At 50.4% G+C, this 14,818-nt stretch overlaps 1 protein-coding gene across 1 annotated transcript in view; it reads right to left on the reverse strand.

Annotated features, from left to right (window-relative positions):
• Nucleotides 1–658: 658 nt before the first annotated feature.
• Nucleotides 659–14,818, reverse strand: part of Col17a1 (collagen type XVII alpha 1 chain) — a 43,122-nt gene continuing 28,962 nt past the window's right edge. The window contains exons 32-55 of the mRNA XM_076834353.1: nt 14,703–14,738; nt 13,856–13,891; nt 13,489–13,569; nt 12,395–12,430; nt 11,796–11,873; nt 10,838–10,891; nt 10,685–10,726; nt 10,450–10,503; nt 9,813–9,872; nt 9,465–9,491; nt 8,730–8,795; nt 8,450–8,500; nt 7,853–7,975; nt 7,335–7,472; nt 6,839–6,907; nt 6,320–6,460; nt 5,728–5,817; nt 5,523–5,633; nt 4,865–5,011; nt 4,201–4,566; nt 3,484–3,621; nt 3,177–3,239; nt 2,957–3,037; nt 659–2,613 (exon numbers count right to left, since the gene is read on the reverse strand). Of these exons, the coding sequence (XP_076690468.1) occupies nt 2,561–2,613; nt 2,957–3,037; nt 3,177–3,239; nt 3,484–3,621; nt 4,201–4,566; nt 4,865–5,011; nt 5,523–5,633; nt 5,728–5,817; nt 6,320–6,460; nt 6,839–6,907; nt 7,335–7,472; nt 7,853–7,975; nt 8,450–8,500; nt 8,730–8,795; nt 9,465–9,491; nt 9,813–9,872; nt 10,450–10,503; nt 10,685–10,726; nt 10,838–10,891; nt 11,796–11,873; nt 12,395–12,430; nt 13,489–13,569; nt 13,856–13,891; nt 14,703–14,738 (2,141 nt within the window). The 3' untranslated portion in view covers nt 659–2,560. The remainder of the gene's footprint in view (nt 2,614–2,956; nt 3,038–3,176; nt 3,240–3,483; nt 3,622–4,200; nt 4,567–4,864; nt 5,012–5,522; nt 5,634–5,727; nt 5,818–6,319; nt 6,461–6,838; nt 6,908–7,334; nt 7,473–7,852; nt 7,976–8,449; nt 8,501–8,729; nt 8,796–9,464; nt 9,492–9,812; nt 9,873–10,449; nt 10,504–10,684; nt 10,727–10,837; nt 10,892–11,795; nt 11,874–12,394; nt 12,431–13,488; nt 13,570–13,855; nt 13,892–14,702; nt 14,739–14,818) is intronic.

Here is a 14,818-nt window from a genome sequence, read left to right on the forward strand (position 1 = left end):
GTAAATCAATTCTTTTCTGGGAAATGATCTTTTGTAGGAAATGGGATGATATTTTAAGTGCTTTTTTTACATTGAAGGCACAACAGTTAATGCCTCTATTGTTGCTGTACTATGGCTGACATGGTTTTGATAACGCTTTAGAATTTCTGCTGCAAGGCTTGGAATAGAGTGTTTTATCAATTTTAAATGTTGGCTGCGGCTTTCTGTGATCTTTTGCAGTGTAATAAGTTCATAAGCTGAATTTCCAGAAAGAATTTTTAGATTATGCCTCTTATCTATTTGGGATCAACGTGTCTTTTCAATCATGGGATTGACAAATGAAAAATAAAGTTATTTCTTAATCTATTTTGGGAAGCAGTTTGTTTAGTTTTTTTTTTTTTTTTTCTTTGAGGTTCTTTGAAACTAGTTGTCCTGTGTGAGAACATGTTGTGGCTTTTCTTTCTTTGGTCCTAGTCATATTTTCAAGTTTGCCATCTCTGGGTCTTTTGACCTTCCAGATTTATTAGAGCTCCTGGCTATCTGTGATACACACACACAACACACATACACATACAAACACACACATTAACAAATGTAAGTTTTACTGGTAACTTGCTGGTAGGTGTCTTTAGCATGCAAACCCCTCATTTGGGAGGTGCTTAAAATATTCCCATCAACATGTATATACACATATTTTTATTTGCCTTTTTCCTGCCTTAGGATCAATTATTTTTCTGAGCATTACAAATCATATGACCTCAGTTCTGCTAAAATAACCTCTTTCTGTCATTCGTAACTGATACAAGATTATACACTGATACACTGTCATACAAGATTCAGTAGACACTAGGCAGCGTAATTTGGCAAGTCTTCAGCTTAGCTGCAGGAAGGCATAGCTTGTCATTTTCTAATCTAGTACTATTGCACTATTGAGCTCAATCTTGACTTTTTTTTTTTTTTTTTTTTAAAAAAGGCTCAGCTCTGTTGCTGTCCAATGGCAGCTGTTTCTCATGTCTGCCCATCTTTCTTCTGGGTTTTGTCTAGAGAAAGTACCAAGGTTGGACTTGGGCATAGAATTCTATGAAGACTTTTTGATACCTTAGTAAAGTAAGTCTAGTAATAAGATAAAAAGTGCTATGTCTGAGAAGTCAAGTATCTCTATTAATATATATTAATACTTGGAGGCTATATTTCAGTCATTTAGAAGAGCAGAGGTTAAGTAGATTTAATTTAACCCCATGTTTAATTATCCAGTAGTCAGAACTCAGAGCTTGTAACAAACTCACAAGTTGGCCAAGTACAGTCTCTATGGAATTTGAATATCTGATTTTAGGTGCACTTTCTTGGAGTATTTGATATTTGCACATCTTCCCTTAATCGGTGTTTTGATATTCTATTTCTGGCTTGGAATCATAATTCCTTTGCACCAGGATGAATCACTACATTAATTGCAAATAATGTTGCTCTTTGGTGCATATGTGTCTATTTCAAGTAATCCATGTTTAAGGAAAACTTTCAGGTACTTTATAATATGCCCAGTTGAGTTAATAGTTGCAGATGAAGTTCTGTCTTTAAAGGAGCTTAATAATTTAATAAAATGTTAGCTCTGTCCCAAAGTACAATTAATTTTGTTTTCTTGTGTTTATAATAAGCTGTGAGACCAATTAACCCAGAATATTTTCTTTTAAAAAAATTGTTTGCTTAGTTGGTTCATATTAGACATGATATTAAAAAAGAAAAAAAAACTTTAATTGGGAATTTTACATTGAAATGCCTTTTCATCTTATAGACCACATACAAATGTTTTTAGACAGTGAAAAGTTCTTAAAAACCAACTGCACCAAGCCCCCATCCCATTTCCTAAGAGCAGAACAGAGGGTGACATTTGTGAGCGGAAGCCATCCTCCAGCTTCAGGTATTCTATTTCCGCCCTCATCTTCTTGCCCCTCCTTGCCCATTGTCCCTCTTGTCCTATTTGCTGCGGTCTAGTTGAGTATAACATATCTATACATCCTAGCAGGGGGCTGTGGATGCAGATCATAGCTATAATCATACTTCCTAAGCAAGTGGGGATCTGATCTGCATATATATGCATATATAACTATTAGAAACCTTGTGATCTCCCACAGGGGAAGAAGATTTTTTAATTTTTTCAATTGCAAGTCTCTTCTTAGCTAACTCTCCATGACTTGAGAATGTAGTAAACAGGAGGAAGGAGCTGATAGCACAACTTTGCAACAATAATCAAAAGATACCCCCGTCACGTGTTGCCTCCATGAGGCACCCCATCCCTATCTTTAATTTTTGGGCTCATTTTTTAGGCAAAGCTCCAAGACTTGCAAGCCAATGCTTATGTAACTGACTTTCCTAGGAGCTTGAACTAAATGTTAAAGAAGACAAGGAGCTTGGATCTAGACAGCAGGGAAGTAAGTCTCATGCTAAAATGTTGCAGCTATTCTTAAGGTCCATCCAGTGAAGTTGTTTCAGGTTGTGTATCTTTGCCTGAATTTTTTTTTCTTTTCAGACTAAAACAAGGGTTCCTAGGTGACTGTGTCCAGGGGGCTGCTCTGCCAAGTCCAGCTCAGGGTTTGATGGCAATACTTCTCTTCCTCCGCCCAACATAGATTTGGTCACCTGTAAGTTAGGAGGTGAGGAAGAAGTTAAAAATTATCTGTGGTTTATGGGGACCTTAACTTGGGCAATATGGTGACTGTGACTTCCACAACGATGGTTAAAAGAAGAACTCTTTTGTGATACTTTGAATTCATTTATATCATTTACGCTATATCATTACTAGCTTGGCTCTCCTTTTCCTCCCTGCAAATAGAACTCCCCTTCCTGTCTCCCCAGCTGTAATGAGATTATTATTGCCAATTGTGTGCTTGATGGTGCTGCCTTGGCATTTTCGTGAATGTCTCAAGCTTGCTCTGTTGAGCACCAACCTCCAGAAACTCAGAACATCAGCACCAGTATTTACCTTTGTCTCCTTTTTCTCCCTTGGGCCCTTGAGGGCCAGGTGGCCCAGGAAGGCCTCGTGATCCGGGAGGGCCTCTGTCACCTAAAAGGGTAGAAGGGAGCATGGCATTAATAAAGAGTGTGGAGGGCTGGGAGTCGAGGCGTACCCATTGTGGGGCTGCTTCTCAGCAAGAGGTTGTCATTACACAGCCTCTGGTGGCTGTTTTCCTGCCACCACTTACCTTTGGGTCCTGGGATGCCCATTTCTCCCTTCTGCCCAGGGGGTCCTGGAATGGCTCCATAAGCTGTAGGGGGTGGGGAATACTGGCCTTAGGCTAGAGATTGCCTGAAGTTGGGGAGGTCAGGTGATTTATTCAAAGTAATACAAATTGGTAGCAAAGGAGTCTGCATTTGGAAGAGGAAGCAAAGTTTAAAAATTATCTGATTTTCAGCATCTCAAGGTTTTCATGAGTTGGTGTCTATGGAGCAGACCCCATGTGAGACACTGCCATGGGGTGGGTGCCGGGAAGGCAATGGGGATGGCCTTACTTCGGAAGAAGTCCATGAGGTCTTCAGTTACATTGCTGTAGGCAGAGAAGACCTTGCTGATGCCAGGGGGACCCTGGGGCCCAGGCTGCCCTGGTGGGCCCTGGACAGTGTAGGCCATTCCCTGTAGCAGGCCCTGACCTGGAAAACACCAGAGCATGGCGCGGGAGGTTGGGATCACTCACCATGGTCTTCAGCAGGAGCACATTGCTCACAGATTGTTTAAGTCCCAAAGCAGTTAAGCTAAATGAAGCTGTCCCAAGGGACAAACCCTGTAGACTTCCACTGTACCCTCCTGTGTGACTGGCACAGGTCTCTGCCTGTACGGGTATTCCCAAAGGACTTTGGACTCCCCAACTATATCTGTGCTGACCAACTACAAGGAGAAAGGATCTCTTAGCCATCCACCTCCACTCAGCCCCACCAGAAAGTCATCATAGTCCTTAGAGACCCAGGACAGGTTAGGTGTTGGGAAAGCAAAGTACTGAGAGCCCAGTGTGCTCTGCTTCCCATGGCTTAGGTTCTATTTCTGGGGCCCCCGTGCACCAAGCTGGCTGAAAATTAGGAATGGGGCCTCCTGTCTTCTGTCCCTGCCCATCTGATTCCAGAATTACCGTCTTCACAGCTTGAGTGCTTAAAAACAAGAGAGCTGGTCTCTGGGGCCTAGATGCTAAGATGCTCACAAGCTCCCCCTGCACCGAGGCCCATGTCCCTACTTACGTTGCAAGCTCTCTGACACCCTCACAGCCAGCTCATTGTAATCCAGGTCTCCAGCGAAGCCAGCTCGGAACGATTCTCCATTGCCACCATACATGCCGCCTTCTGATGCTGCCTCATAGCCCCCACCTCTGCTGATGTCAGTGCCATAGGGACCCCCATCTCCTGTGCCAAAGGCTCCACCTTCACCCAGGGAGCCTCCATTGGTTCCTCCAACACCTGAAGAACTGTAGGACGTGCCCCGACTGGAGGAAGAGCTGTGACCCCAACTGTAGGAGTTATCCCGTGACACCAAACGGCTGTCTCCTGGTGGTCCCTGTGGCCCAGGAGGGCCTGGGGGCCCAACGATGAAGCTGCGCACATCAGGACCTGCAGGGTAGGAAGCTGCCTGAGCAGGAGCTCAACTCCTTATGGGCTGAAAGAGTTGGGAGCTAGATATTCTCTCTTGGGGTATGAATACACTTTAGTGACCTGAAGGAAACTTCAAGGTCCTTGCACACCAGTGGGAGGACGCTGGAAGGAAAGCAAGTGGTTTTCCCTGCCTGGAGGGGGGGGGGCTCCCTGGTGTTTGCCTCCTAGGCTCCTTCAACCACCTGCCATTCCACTTACAGGGAAAAGCAAGGTCTGGGAAAGGGCTGTGGGGGCACACCCAAGTCAGGACACATACTTGTGAGGTAGCTAATCAGCTCACTCCGGAAGTTGTCACTGTTTTCAGCTGCATAGTTTACCAGAGCTCCTGAGACACCTGGGGGCCCTCGAGGACCTGGGGGCCCAGGAGGGCCTGGAGGGCCTGTGGTGAATGACAAGCCTGCACCTGAGGCGGAAGAAAGGAAGAGAAAGGTCATAGTCCTGTATGGAGAAAGCTGATTCTCAGCCTGGCCTCTCGACCTGCTGTGGACTCCCTCTGAAAGGTGGGAAGGTGAGGCTGGGCCTCCTGGATGCAGGGAAGAGGGAACAACAGGAGGCGTAGGGCAGCCCCTGTCCTGGCACCATCCAGGAATGGCTGCTCCTGCCTGGCCCTTCCACCTGTAATTCTGAGCCTCCTTCTTCAACCCAGATTGTGCCCCTCTTCCCAGCCCCTCACTCCTGAGCATTGGAGCACCCAGGCCAGCTCATGAATTGGGAACTCTGTCCCTCCTGACTTCCCTCTACTTCTCCCCCTGCCAAGGCTGAGGGGCCCTCACAATAAGGGACCAATGACCCCAGGGCCCTTGGTGATAGTGAATTGATTCAGTTGTCCATGGCTGCCTTTGCTAAGACCCATGGGTACCCTAAGGCCAGGCTGCAGTCCTCTGCCTTCTTCCTCCCTGCTCCCAGTACCCTACTGTGTAAGTAAGAAGAGAGGTCCTCCATGCTGATGCTGGACCATGCATTGCCTGGGATCCCTGGTGGCCCTGGAGGACCTGGGGGTCCAATGATGCCTCTATATTCAGACCCTGAGACACAGAGCGAAGCAATCAGTCACAGCTGGGACCAAGGGCTGTGCCTCCATCCCAAACCACATGGACAGATGCCCCTACTTGGCCTTACCTCGGAGCAAGGAGAGGAGCTCCTCATAGGAAGTTCCTGGGAGGCCAGGGGGACCTGGGGGGCCCGGAAGCCCAATGCCGATCCCAGAACCTGGAGAACAAAGTCCCAAGTTGTGATGGGCTCAGATCAATCAAAGGAAGGCAAATGCAAATGCCCTGTCGGAGAGGAGTTCAGACACACAGAGATCTGGACAGATGTGGAGTCCAAGAAGGGAAGGAAGAGGTGGCAGAAAGAGAGGCAGAGAGGACTGATGTGGAGACACTCCTGTGCAATGCCACCAGAGGAGGCATGGAGGAGAGGCAGGTCAGCATCTGTCCAGTGTCATCCTCCTGCTGGGTTATGGGAGTGTGCGAGCATGTATGCCATGCCCAGTGCAAACTCCATGCTCATCTTGCCTCCCTCACCACACTCTTTGACTTGCTCTAGGGCTACAGGTTTGAACAGCTGTGAAAGCTGCTCCCCCTACTGGGTTTGCTGCAGCCTGGCAGGTGTCAGTTGGGGCATCTCAGCAAAGTTCAATATCTGGTCCTCATTGCAGGGCCTTCCTGACCACCCTGCCTGCAGAGGGCAGGCCAGGAGGGCAGACACTCACTCGACAGGTAGCTGATGATGCGATTGCTCAGCTCTGCATAGTCCAAAGACAGGAGGGACCCATCTCCACCAGCTCCTGGTGGCCCTGGGGGACCCCGAGGGCCCATCAGGTACTGACGCAGGTATTGACGCACTTCATCACCTGGAAAGGAGAGGATGTGCTAGTTAGTGAGGACCCACCCAGCCATGGGGTTCCTCAGCCACAGTCTGGCTCCCAGTGACAGTTGTGAGTTCTGGGTTGTCAGGCCCACACTGTGTGTGTGTGTGGGGGGGGGGGGTTCAGAGGGGGGTCAGCAAGCTTCCAGGCATCTGGAGGGGCCCCTGCCTGCTTGCTTGGCATTGTCTGGAGAGGGGAGATTTGTCTCGCACTTTCCAACTTGTTTGTGTCTAGTAAGCAGAGTGAGCAGTGAGTTAGCAGCTCCTTGTTCCAAAGTACTGCTTCCCGTTTGAAGCCCTCACAAGGTGGAGTCTGGAGACGGCAAGGAGGGTCCCACCCTCTCATCCCCCACAGGTGACTCACGCTGCAGCACAGCCAGGATGTCTTCGGAGGAGATGGAGGACGAGGAAGAGCTGATACTGTACCCTGAAGCTGCAGAAGAAAGATGTCAGGTGACCTACTCTGGTCCTAAAGCAGATCCTGTGTATCCAGACCTGAAATACCTGGCCAACCAGTCACTTCTCTTTGAGGGAAATGAATGAATGGGGGGCATTACAGGCATTTAGAAAGCACCCATTTAGAAAAGCCCCAAATGGTGGTTCTCAGTGTTGTTGTTATTATTATTTTGGTAAGAAATGTGGTTTGTTTTCCATAATGAGATCTAGTCTCACTCCTTCCAGATACTGCCAATATGAAGGATTCCTTTCTATGAGCCAGACAAGAAAGGCCTGTGATTAGGAATACACTGGCCAGATGCTCACAAGGGCTAAGCAAACAGAGAATTAAGAGATGAGACTCCGGGAACAGGAGTGGACCCTTGGGAGGAAGATGACCGAGCCAGGGGTGGGACCAGGCTTACTCTGCAAGTACTTCACAACGTGGCTTGCCAGCTCTGCGTAGTCAAAAGTCTCTCCTGTAATGGTGGTGACAGGCCCCGGAGGACCTCGTGGGCCTGGGGGACCCTGTACTCCAGATAGATAAGACCTAATGCTGTCACCTGCCAACAAAGGAATGATATAAAGTCAAACTGGTTCTCTCTGTGGAGGAGAACTGGGCTCCTTTGATACTGATAGAGAAACTGAGGCCTGTGTTGGGTCAGGTGGCCCGTGAGGGCTGTGGACCAATATGACTCCATTGGCCACCCACTTGGTAAACCACCCACGTACCGGGATGCAGAGTAATGCACACACATAAGTGTGCTGTGTGTGCATTTGGACCTCTAGGTGGGGCGAGGATGAGGCTGCGTGTGTGGATAGGGGTTGGGGCACTCACTGACCTACAGGACAGGCTCCATGGGTGCTCCCTGTGTCCCCGACCCCAACCCCCTAGCCACTGCTGCCTTACTCAGACCCCTGGCATGGGATGCCGGCCACTTACTCTGCATGTACTCAGAGATATACTGCTGAATCTCCTGGCCGGAGCTGCTGAGGGAGCCTGGAGGCCCAGGGGGCCCTGGTGGTCCAGGTGGGCCTGGCACATACATGGTGCTTGATGATCCCCCTGCATGGAAGAGAAAGTGTCCTGACTTGGTTTCTTGGCCCTAGGGTCAGACCCAGGCTCCCTGAGGAGGGAGGGACTTTCTCAGTGGGAGAAATAGGACAGTGGCCAAGAGAAGGGCCACCTCTTTGAGGGGCATAGAGATGGGAGTTGTCCCAGGCTAAATTCCCATTTCTTACAGCAACCTGTTCACCACCTCACAAAAATTTCCCTTCTCTCTGATCACCCATAACACCAGGGGCCATTTGTCACCTGGCATTGTTAGTTATCTTTAGATGTCTTTAGCAGGACCCATGCTTCCCTCCCACCCCACCAGCTTGTAGCCTGAAAGTCAGCACTTGATCCTCACCCACGAGGAGGCACTGACTCAGTACTGAATCATGGCTAAGTTAACGAACAAACAGATCAATGTCCTCATTGGAATGATCAGTCTCACTTGAAGTAGGGAGAGGGACTTGGGTCACCTTTTGTTCTTACCTTGAGAGGGAACACCAGGGATGCCAGGAGCCCCTGGGACACCGGGATCACCTGCAATCCAAAAGTGAAGCCTTGTTTGTGTCCCCTCCTCCGGGCAGACTTCTCTGCTTGAACCTAACAACACTTAGTGTATGGTTCTTGGTCTTATTACTGTAATGATGCCATGAGCTCTGTTTGGGCAGAGACTGTCCTCTATGTCCTTGTCTCTATCTCCCTCTACCTGTCCTCTCTTCTGCCTCCTCACCACCTTCTTGACTACACCCTCAATGATCTTTGTTACCTTTGGGTCCCTGTGGGCCAGGTGGGCCTGGTGGTCCCTGCAGGTCAAATGCCAGAGAACTGGAACCTGAAAGCCATGAACACACAGTACAGTCAGCCAGAGTTGGGAGAGTCCCTGGGAAGAGCTGGAAAGGGCAATGCACAGCACTTAACTGTTAAAGTCTGTAAACAAGTCTGGATGGCGCCTGGCCAAATGCCAGAGGGAGTGGTTTGTGAAGTAACAAAAGCAAGCCATTAAGTGTGGAGATTCCTTATTGGTTGACTGCTGTATCTATTTTATGCTAATTAGATAAGCTGTGTAAAATGTATAAATATCATCGCTCAGATCCTACAATAAACGGCTCCTATTCCTGCTGCATCAACGCACACAAGTTATTCGTCCACCCCCTTGGCACTTAACTGAGGCTAAGAATGCCCAGAGACCCTGCTCACCTGAGGGACACTCCAAGAGGGGAAAGTTGGTTTGCTCTCCTCCCAATCCCACCCCATGTTGGAAGCCCCCAAGATCCATGACTGCTGGGCCGACTTCCACTTTGGGCAGTCAGTGCCAGCTGCACACTTGCGTGCACCTGAACTGCCTGCACAAATGCAAATACTCAGCCACCCCTGGAGGCACTGGGATTTACTCTGACTCACATGAACCAAATGCACTTCCTGTAAGCTCAAAGCTCTTGCATGTCAGCTCTTGCCACCCCACCCCTATTCCTGGTTGTGTTTGATGCCAGCTCTACTGTACCTTGATGTCTTCGGGGGCCTGGGGGACCTGAGGGAAGGAGGCAGAGAGCTGTGAGATACCTACTAACATGGAGGAGGAGATGGGCGCACCAGTGCTGCAGCAGATGCAGAACCTGGGGCTCCACCAGGTCAAAGGAGAAGGAAGCGGGGAATTTCTTTACAGAGGTTCTGACTCCTCCCCACACTCCCACCCCCTGCTGCAGGCTCCTGAGCCCCTAAAGGGACCTGGCAGGAGGATGAGGAAATGCCCCTCCATGCTCAGGCAGCCTCATCTAAACTCTCCTAGCCACCAGGTGGGTAAGCAGGGGATTCATACTGGCTCCTGGTCTCCCTGGGACACTGCTCTCACCTGGGTCTCCCTTGGGGCCTGGGGGGCCAGGTGGGCCTGGAGGGCCAGAGAAGAAGTTTTCTGTAGAGGAAAGAAGCAGTTTGAGTGCAGACACAGTGGTGTGCTGAGGAAGCAACGCACAGCACAGCACCTGGCATGGTGTAGATGTTCAGTCAACACTTGACAGATGGATATAAGGATGGGTGTTTGCATGTTTGTATGGTTGAGAGGTTGGGTATAAAAATGAATGAGTGATAAGATGAATGGATGGATGGATCATCCACAAGGGACGAGTTCTGGCCTGATCTTTGCTCCAAGTTTATTTCCATAAGTTCCTTTGCTAAACTGTTAGCATTTATTTCATGTGCATGTGTCCTGTTACTTTTTCAGACCTAGGATCCTTGAGGATGAGACCCAGGCCTCCCCAGTAACTTCAGGAACTCCCCTGGGGCAGAGCTGCTGCTCCCTCAGGCCAGGGTGGTTGGGCTGGCATGGTTTAATCTCCCCATGTGCAGCAAGAAGCAGGAAAATTATGCAGACACAACCCCCATGGAGAGGCAGAAGGAGGATATATAGGTCTGGAAGGTCATGAGGCTGTGACCCTGGATCATGCCAGGGCTAGGGCAGGGACAGGTGTGACTCAATGCCACAACATTACCTGAGTCAGTCAGGAAAGATCCTGGTGGGCCTGGTGGGCCTGGCAAGCCTTCCCCTAGAAAGAGGAGCCCCCAAGATGCATTAGTGCCAAGAGGTGGGACAGGGGCCCACTGCCTGGGAGGAAGAGGAGACAGGGAGCTCTTTCCTAAAAACCAGGCTGGAGGGCACCCCCTTTCTTGTTACCTCCCTTCCCGGTTACCTCCCTTCCCCACTCCTGCAGGGAGCCTAGCTCTCACCTGGAGGTCCTCGGGGTCCTGGAGGGCCGGGGATGGCAGGCCCTGCAAAAGAGAGTGAGTAAGAGGAAGCACTGAGCTCAGGGGGCCAATTCACCCCGAGAGCAGGATCTAGGCTTCCTTACTAAGTGCCTTAAAGATCCCTGAGTTGCTCACCTGGTGGCCCACGTGGCCCAGGTGGGCCTGGGGGACCTCGTAAATCAAGACCTTCTGTAGAGAGAAGAAAACAGAATTGATAGAAAGCAGTGGCCAGGCTGTTCTTTTCCCTGCTCCTGACTGCCCACCAGCATGGTCAGCCTCAGGCGGCCAGGTTACTCATGCCCCAGGGACCAGGCCGTGGGTCTTGGCACAGGACCCTCTGGGACCCCATTTGCTGATGGTGCCTTTCCCTCAGGGGCAGGGTAGGGCTGCAGTCAAACTTCCTGGCAGCTAAAAGTAAGTAGGGAGTTGGGTAAAAGCTTGGGTTTTGATGCCACTTGGCCTTCCCCTAGAAAGCAGGGATCAAATCCTGATCCTGCATATGCCGCTGGTGACTCTGGGCAAGTCAGCCTTGATTTCCTCCCTATGAACCACAGCCAATGAGACTTACATCATGGTGGCATCTTAGCATAAAATGCCACTGAATGCTAAGTCTCCAACACAACTCAAGCACACCATGAGGGCCTGACCAGGGTGGGGGTGTTGTTTTATAGCTTGGCATGTCCGGTGTCCAGGTGGAAGGCACCTGTAACTCCACCTGGGCTCTGGAAAGGACTTCGTAGACAGGCGGCTGCAAGAGCCTGCCGTGCCAGCCTGGGCCTGTGGCTGAGAATCACAGAGCCTAGCCGCTGCCCTCTCTGGGTGGGGGATGTGCTACTCCCGCCAGCCATACTCGCTCCCGAGGCCTGGCCTGACCCTGGGCCTTCTGAAATCCCAGAGCCTCTGACAGCTGCTGCATCCCCAGTGACTGAGCCTCCGCACCAGACAAGCCCTGCTGTTCTTCTGAGCCCTCACTGCATTGCGCAAGATCTGGTCATCCTCACATGGGGCCCTCGCGGATGACTCACTGGTGCAGCTGCCATCTCTCCCACTCCTGCCCCCACTGTCACCTGCCCTAGAGAATGGTGGCACTCACGAGCAGAGAGGACTTCGGATATGGAGCTGCTAGAACTGATGAAGGATTCACCCGCAAGTCCTGGCTCCCCTCGTGGACCTGTGGGGGGTACAGAGTTAGGTGGGCGCCCCTGGTGGTGACCGGCCACTGCTTTCCTTCTGCAGTGGTCACAGGGGCCTGAGCCAAGGTGGGGCAGAGTTGAGGAGGGCAGTGCCAAGGGCCAGTGAGCAGGGCCAGTGTGCTGATAAAGGACAATTCCTTCTGAAGCCAAAACTCCCCAGGAGGCCTTGGGCCAGCTTTCCCTAAACCTGGCTATTTTTGGATATTTGGATAAATCTCTTGACAGCCGCATGATTATCAGGGTCTAGCCAGAGTTCAACCTTGAGCAGGGGGTCAAAGAGCTTTAATCCCCCGTCCTGAGGATCCCCGAATTTCTGAGAAACATGGAAGGAGGTGAGAGAGGGTAGTTCTCTTTGCAGCTCAGGCCTCGAAAGGCCCCAGCGAAAGAGCCCCACCCACCCTCCTGCTCCTTTCCTCCCAAGTACAGGGGTCCAAGCCCCACCTGGGAAGAGAGTCCCCTGACAGAGCCACAGTCTGAATTCTTTCAGGGTGTGACATACCTTGCTGTCCTGGGAGACCAGCGGGGCCAGCAGGACCTGGAGATGGGGTCAGGGAAGAAAAGGCTAAATCACACCTCTAGGTCACAAGAAGAAAGGGGAAGTACCCAGGTCCATGTGTAACCCTCACAATGTGTGGCCCAGTGGCCCAGAGGGGGTGACTTGTTTATTTTGAGAGCAATAAGCAATTTGAGGCCAGTCCAGAGACCTCTCTGACAGGTGCCAGGAATCCTGAGGGTAGTCAGGGCTGTTCTCAGTGGTTAGGGACTTACACATGTCCCCACTGACCTCCTCACTGGAGCTCATCAGGAGGGAAGGCTGGTATATACCTGCATTATTTGTATTAAGTTATGTACTTCACAAATATTTATTTATTTGTGATGGTGGTGGCTGAAGCCAAGGCCTCACACATGCTAAGCACATGCTCTACCTCTGAGCCACATCCTCAGCCCTTCATAAATATTTTAAGCAACTAAAAATATGTGACAAGATAATGGGAATTTTGGAAGGAAAAAACTATCCATCATTCTTTAGCTTCTGAGCATTTTATTTCCTTCCATCATTTTTTTGCATCTTTCAAAATTATAGTTGTAACCACAAAGCACATATCAAGTTCTTTTAAATGCTTACCAATAACTCCTGACAACTTTCTCCAAAAGTCTTCATGGCTTTGTGACCATCCCATGTGACTGGAAGGTTTGGGATATTTTCTGCTAATTATCACTAGCATTTGTGTTGCCCTTGATGCCCATTTTCAAAGAAAAAACTATGGGCTCACTGGTCTAGTTCTAACTGCTCTTAAACTTTAGAGGCAGAATGTTCTGGCCTGCTGCTTCTTGGCTGTGTGAACTTAGGTGCATCATTTACCTGCTCTGAGCCTCAGCCTTCCCATCTGCAAATGCTATATGGCCTCCTCTCCTGTGAGGCAGGATAGCTGCTCTGCCTCCTTGACCATGAACACCAGGGTCTGTCTCTCAGCCCTCCTCACTCTCTTTCCCAGGCTCCTCCCCTGGGTTTCAGGATTCGAGCAAGCATGGCTAGAGTCAAATGCAACCACAGCATGCTGCTGATTGGGCAAAGCAAGAAAACAGACTGACCTGGGGTACCTGGGGGCCCTGGGGGTCCCATCGCTCCAGGAGGCCCTGGGGGGCCTGGGACAGTGATTGTTGATGATCCACCTGGAAACAGAAGGCACATGAACCCTGAGCCCCACTTTCTGGCTCTGAGGCTCCGGCAACTATAGCAGGTTGTGGGCCAGGCAGGCTGGCACTTGTGCCTCTCTTTACCTCTGAACTGCCCCCCCTTGCCTGCCTGCTGGCCCAAAGACCTCACCGCCACATCCCACCCCAAGCGCCATGCTTCCCAACCAGTGCTTCTTGGAGGACACAAAGGCAGAGCCAGGGCAGGTGCACCACACAGGAAAGAGAAAGACACCATAAGGAGGGCCCTCCCAGACCTTCCTACCTGAAGTCACTATCTTGCCTGGAGTGCCAGGTTCACCTGGGGAGGACAAGGAGGATTGGACAGGAGGGTAGTTAGGGGCTCACGAAATCATTTTCATCCATTCACTAATAAATCTATGGACTCAGATATGTCTGGGATAGATGACCTCGGCTGTCATTATTTTAGGGTTACATTTATTTATCCTGTAAGAACTCCTTGGCCCAATCGGTTGTCGGAAGTAGTTTCTGGAAAATGGTTGTTTCGAGGGTCCCACCAGGGGATCCTCATGACAGAGTACAGCTCTAGAGCATCAGGATTCAGGAGCTGGGTCACAGGGACAGAAGGAACACTGTGTATCTCTGGGCTTGCTCAAGGCTTGTCTGCGGGGCACTTGCCATTTTAATAGCATTCTAACACTCTCACAGAGCCACCTCTCAGGAGGACCTGGTGGACCTGGTCACACTGAGGCCTGTGTGAAGAACAAGACCAACCATGTCTTCCAGCCTGGTTAAGAGTCACATTATTGGGGACCAAGCCTAAGCAAGGGGGAGGAGGCATGAATGGGGCATTTAAGGAAAATCAGGGAATAAGAAGTTTCGGGGGTGGGCAGCTCCCTTCCTGTTCTTCCTGCCATGACTGTCTGGAACCAACAGTGAGGCTTTGGTGTGGGGTGAGAAGGTGGAGTGGAGGAGGAGGCCTAAGGACCTAGGGCCTGGTTGCTCAGCATGGACCATTGGGCTCCCATCTCTCAGCATTTGCCGGAGCCACTAGATGCCACTGTTGGTCCAGGCTCTGGCCAGAGAGGGGCCTCCCTTTTGCAAAAATGACTAGTGAAAAGAAAGCACATCTCATTTGGAAAATCACTTACCTTTAGTCCCCGGAGGGCCAGGGGTCCCAGGAAGTCCTGAGGTGATTAAAAACATGTCAGTCAGGATAATTAAGGTCCCAACATTCCAGACAGCCTGGGGCAGTACCACGCTCTCT

The sequence above is a fragment of the Callospermophilus lateralis genome, chromosome 15 (genome assembly GCF_048772815.1).
Source record: "Callospermophilus lateralis isolate mCalLat2 chromosome 15, mCalLat2.hap1, whole genome shotgun sequence".
Lineage (NCBI taxonomy): Eukaryota > Metazoa > Chordata > Mammalia > Rodentia > Sciuridae > Callospermophilus > Callospermophilus lateralis.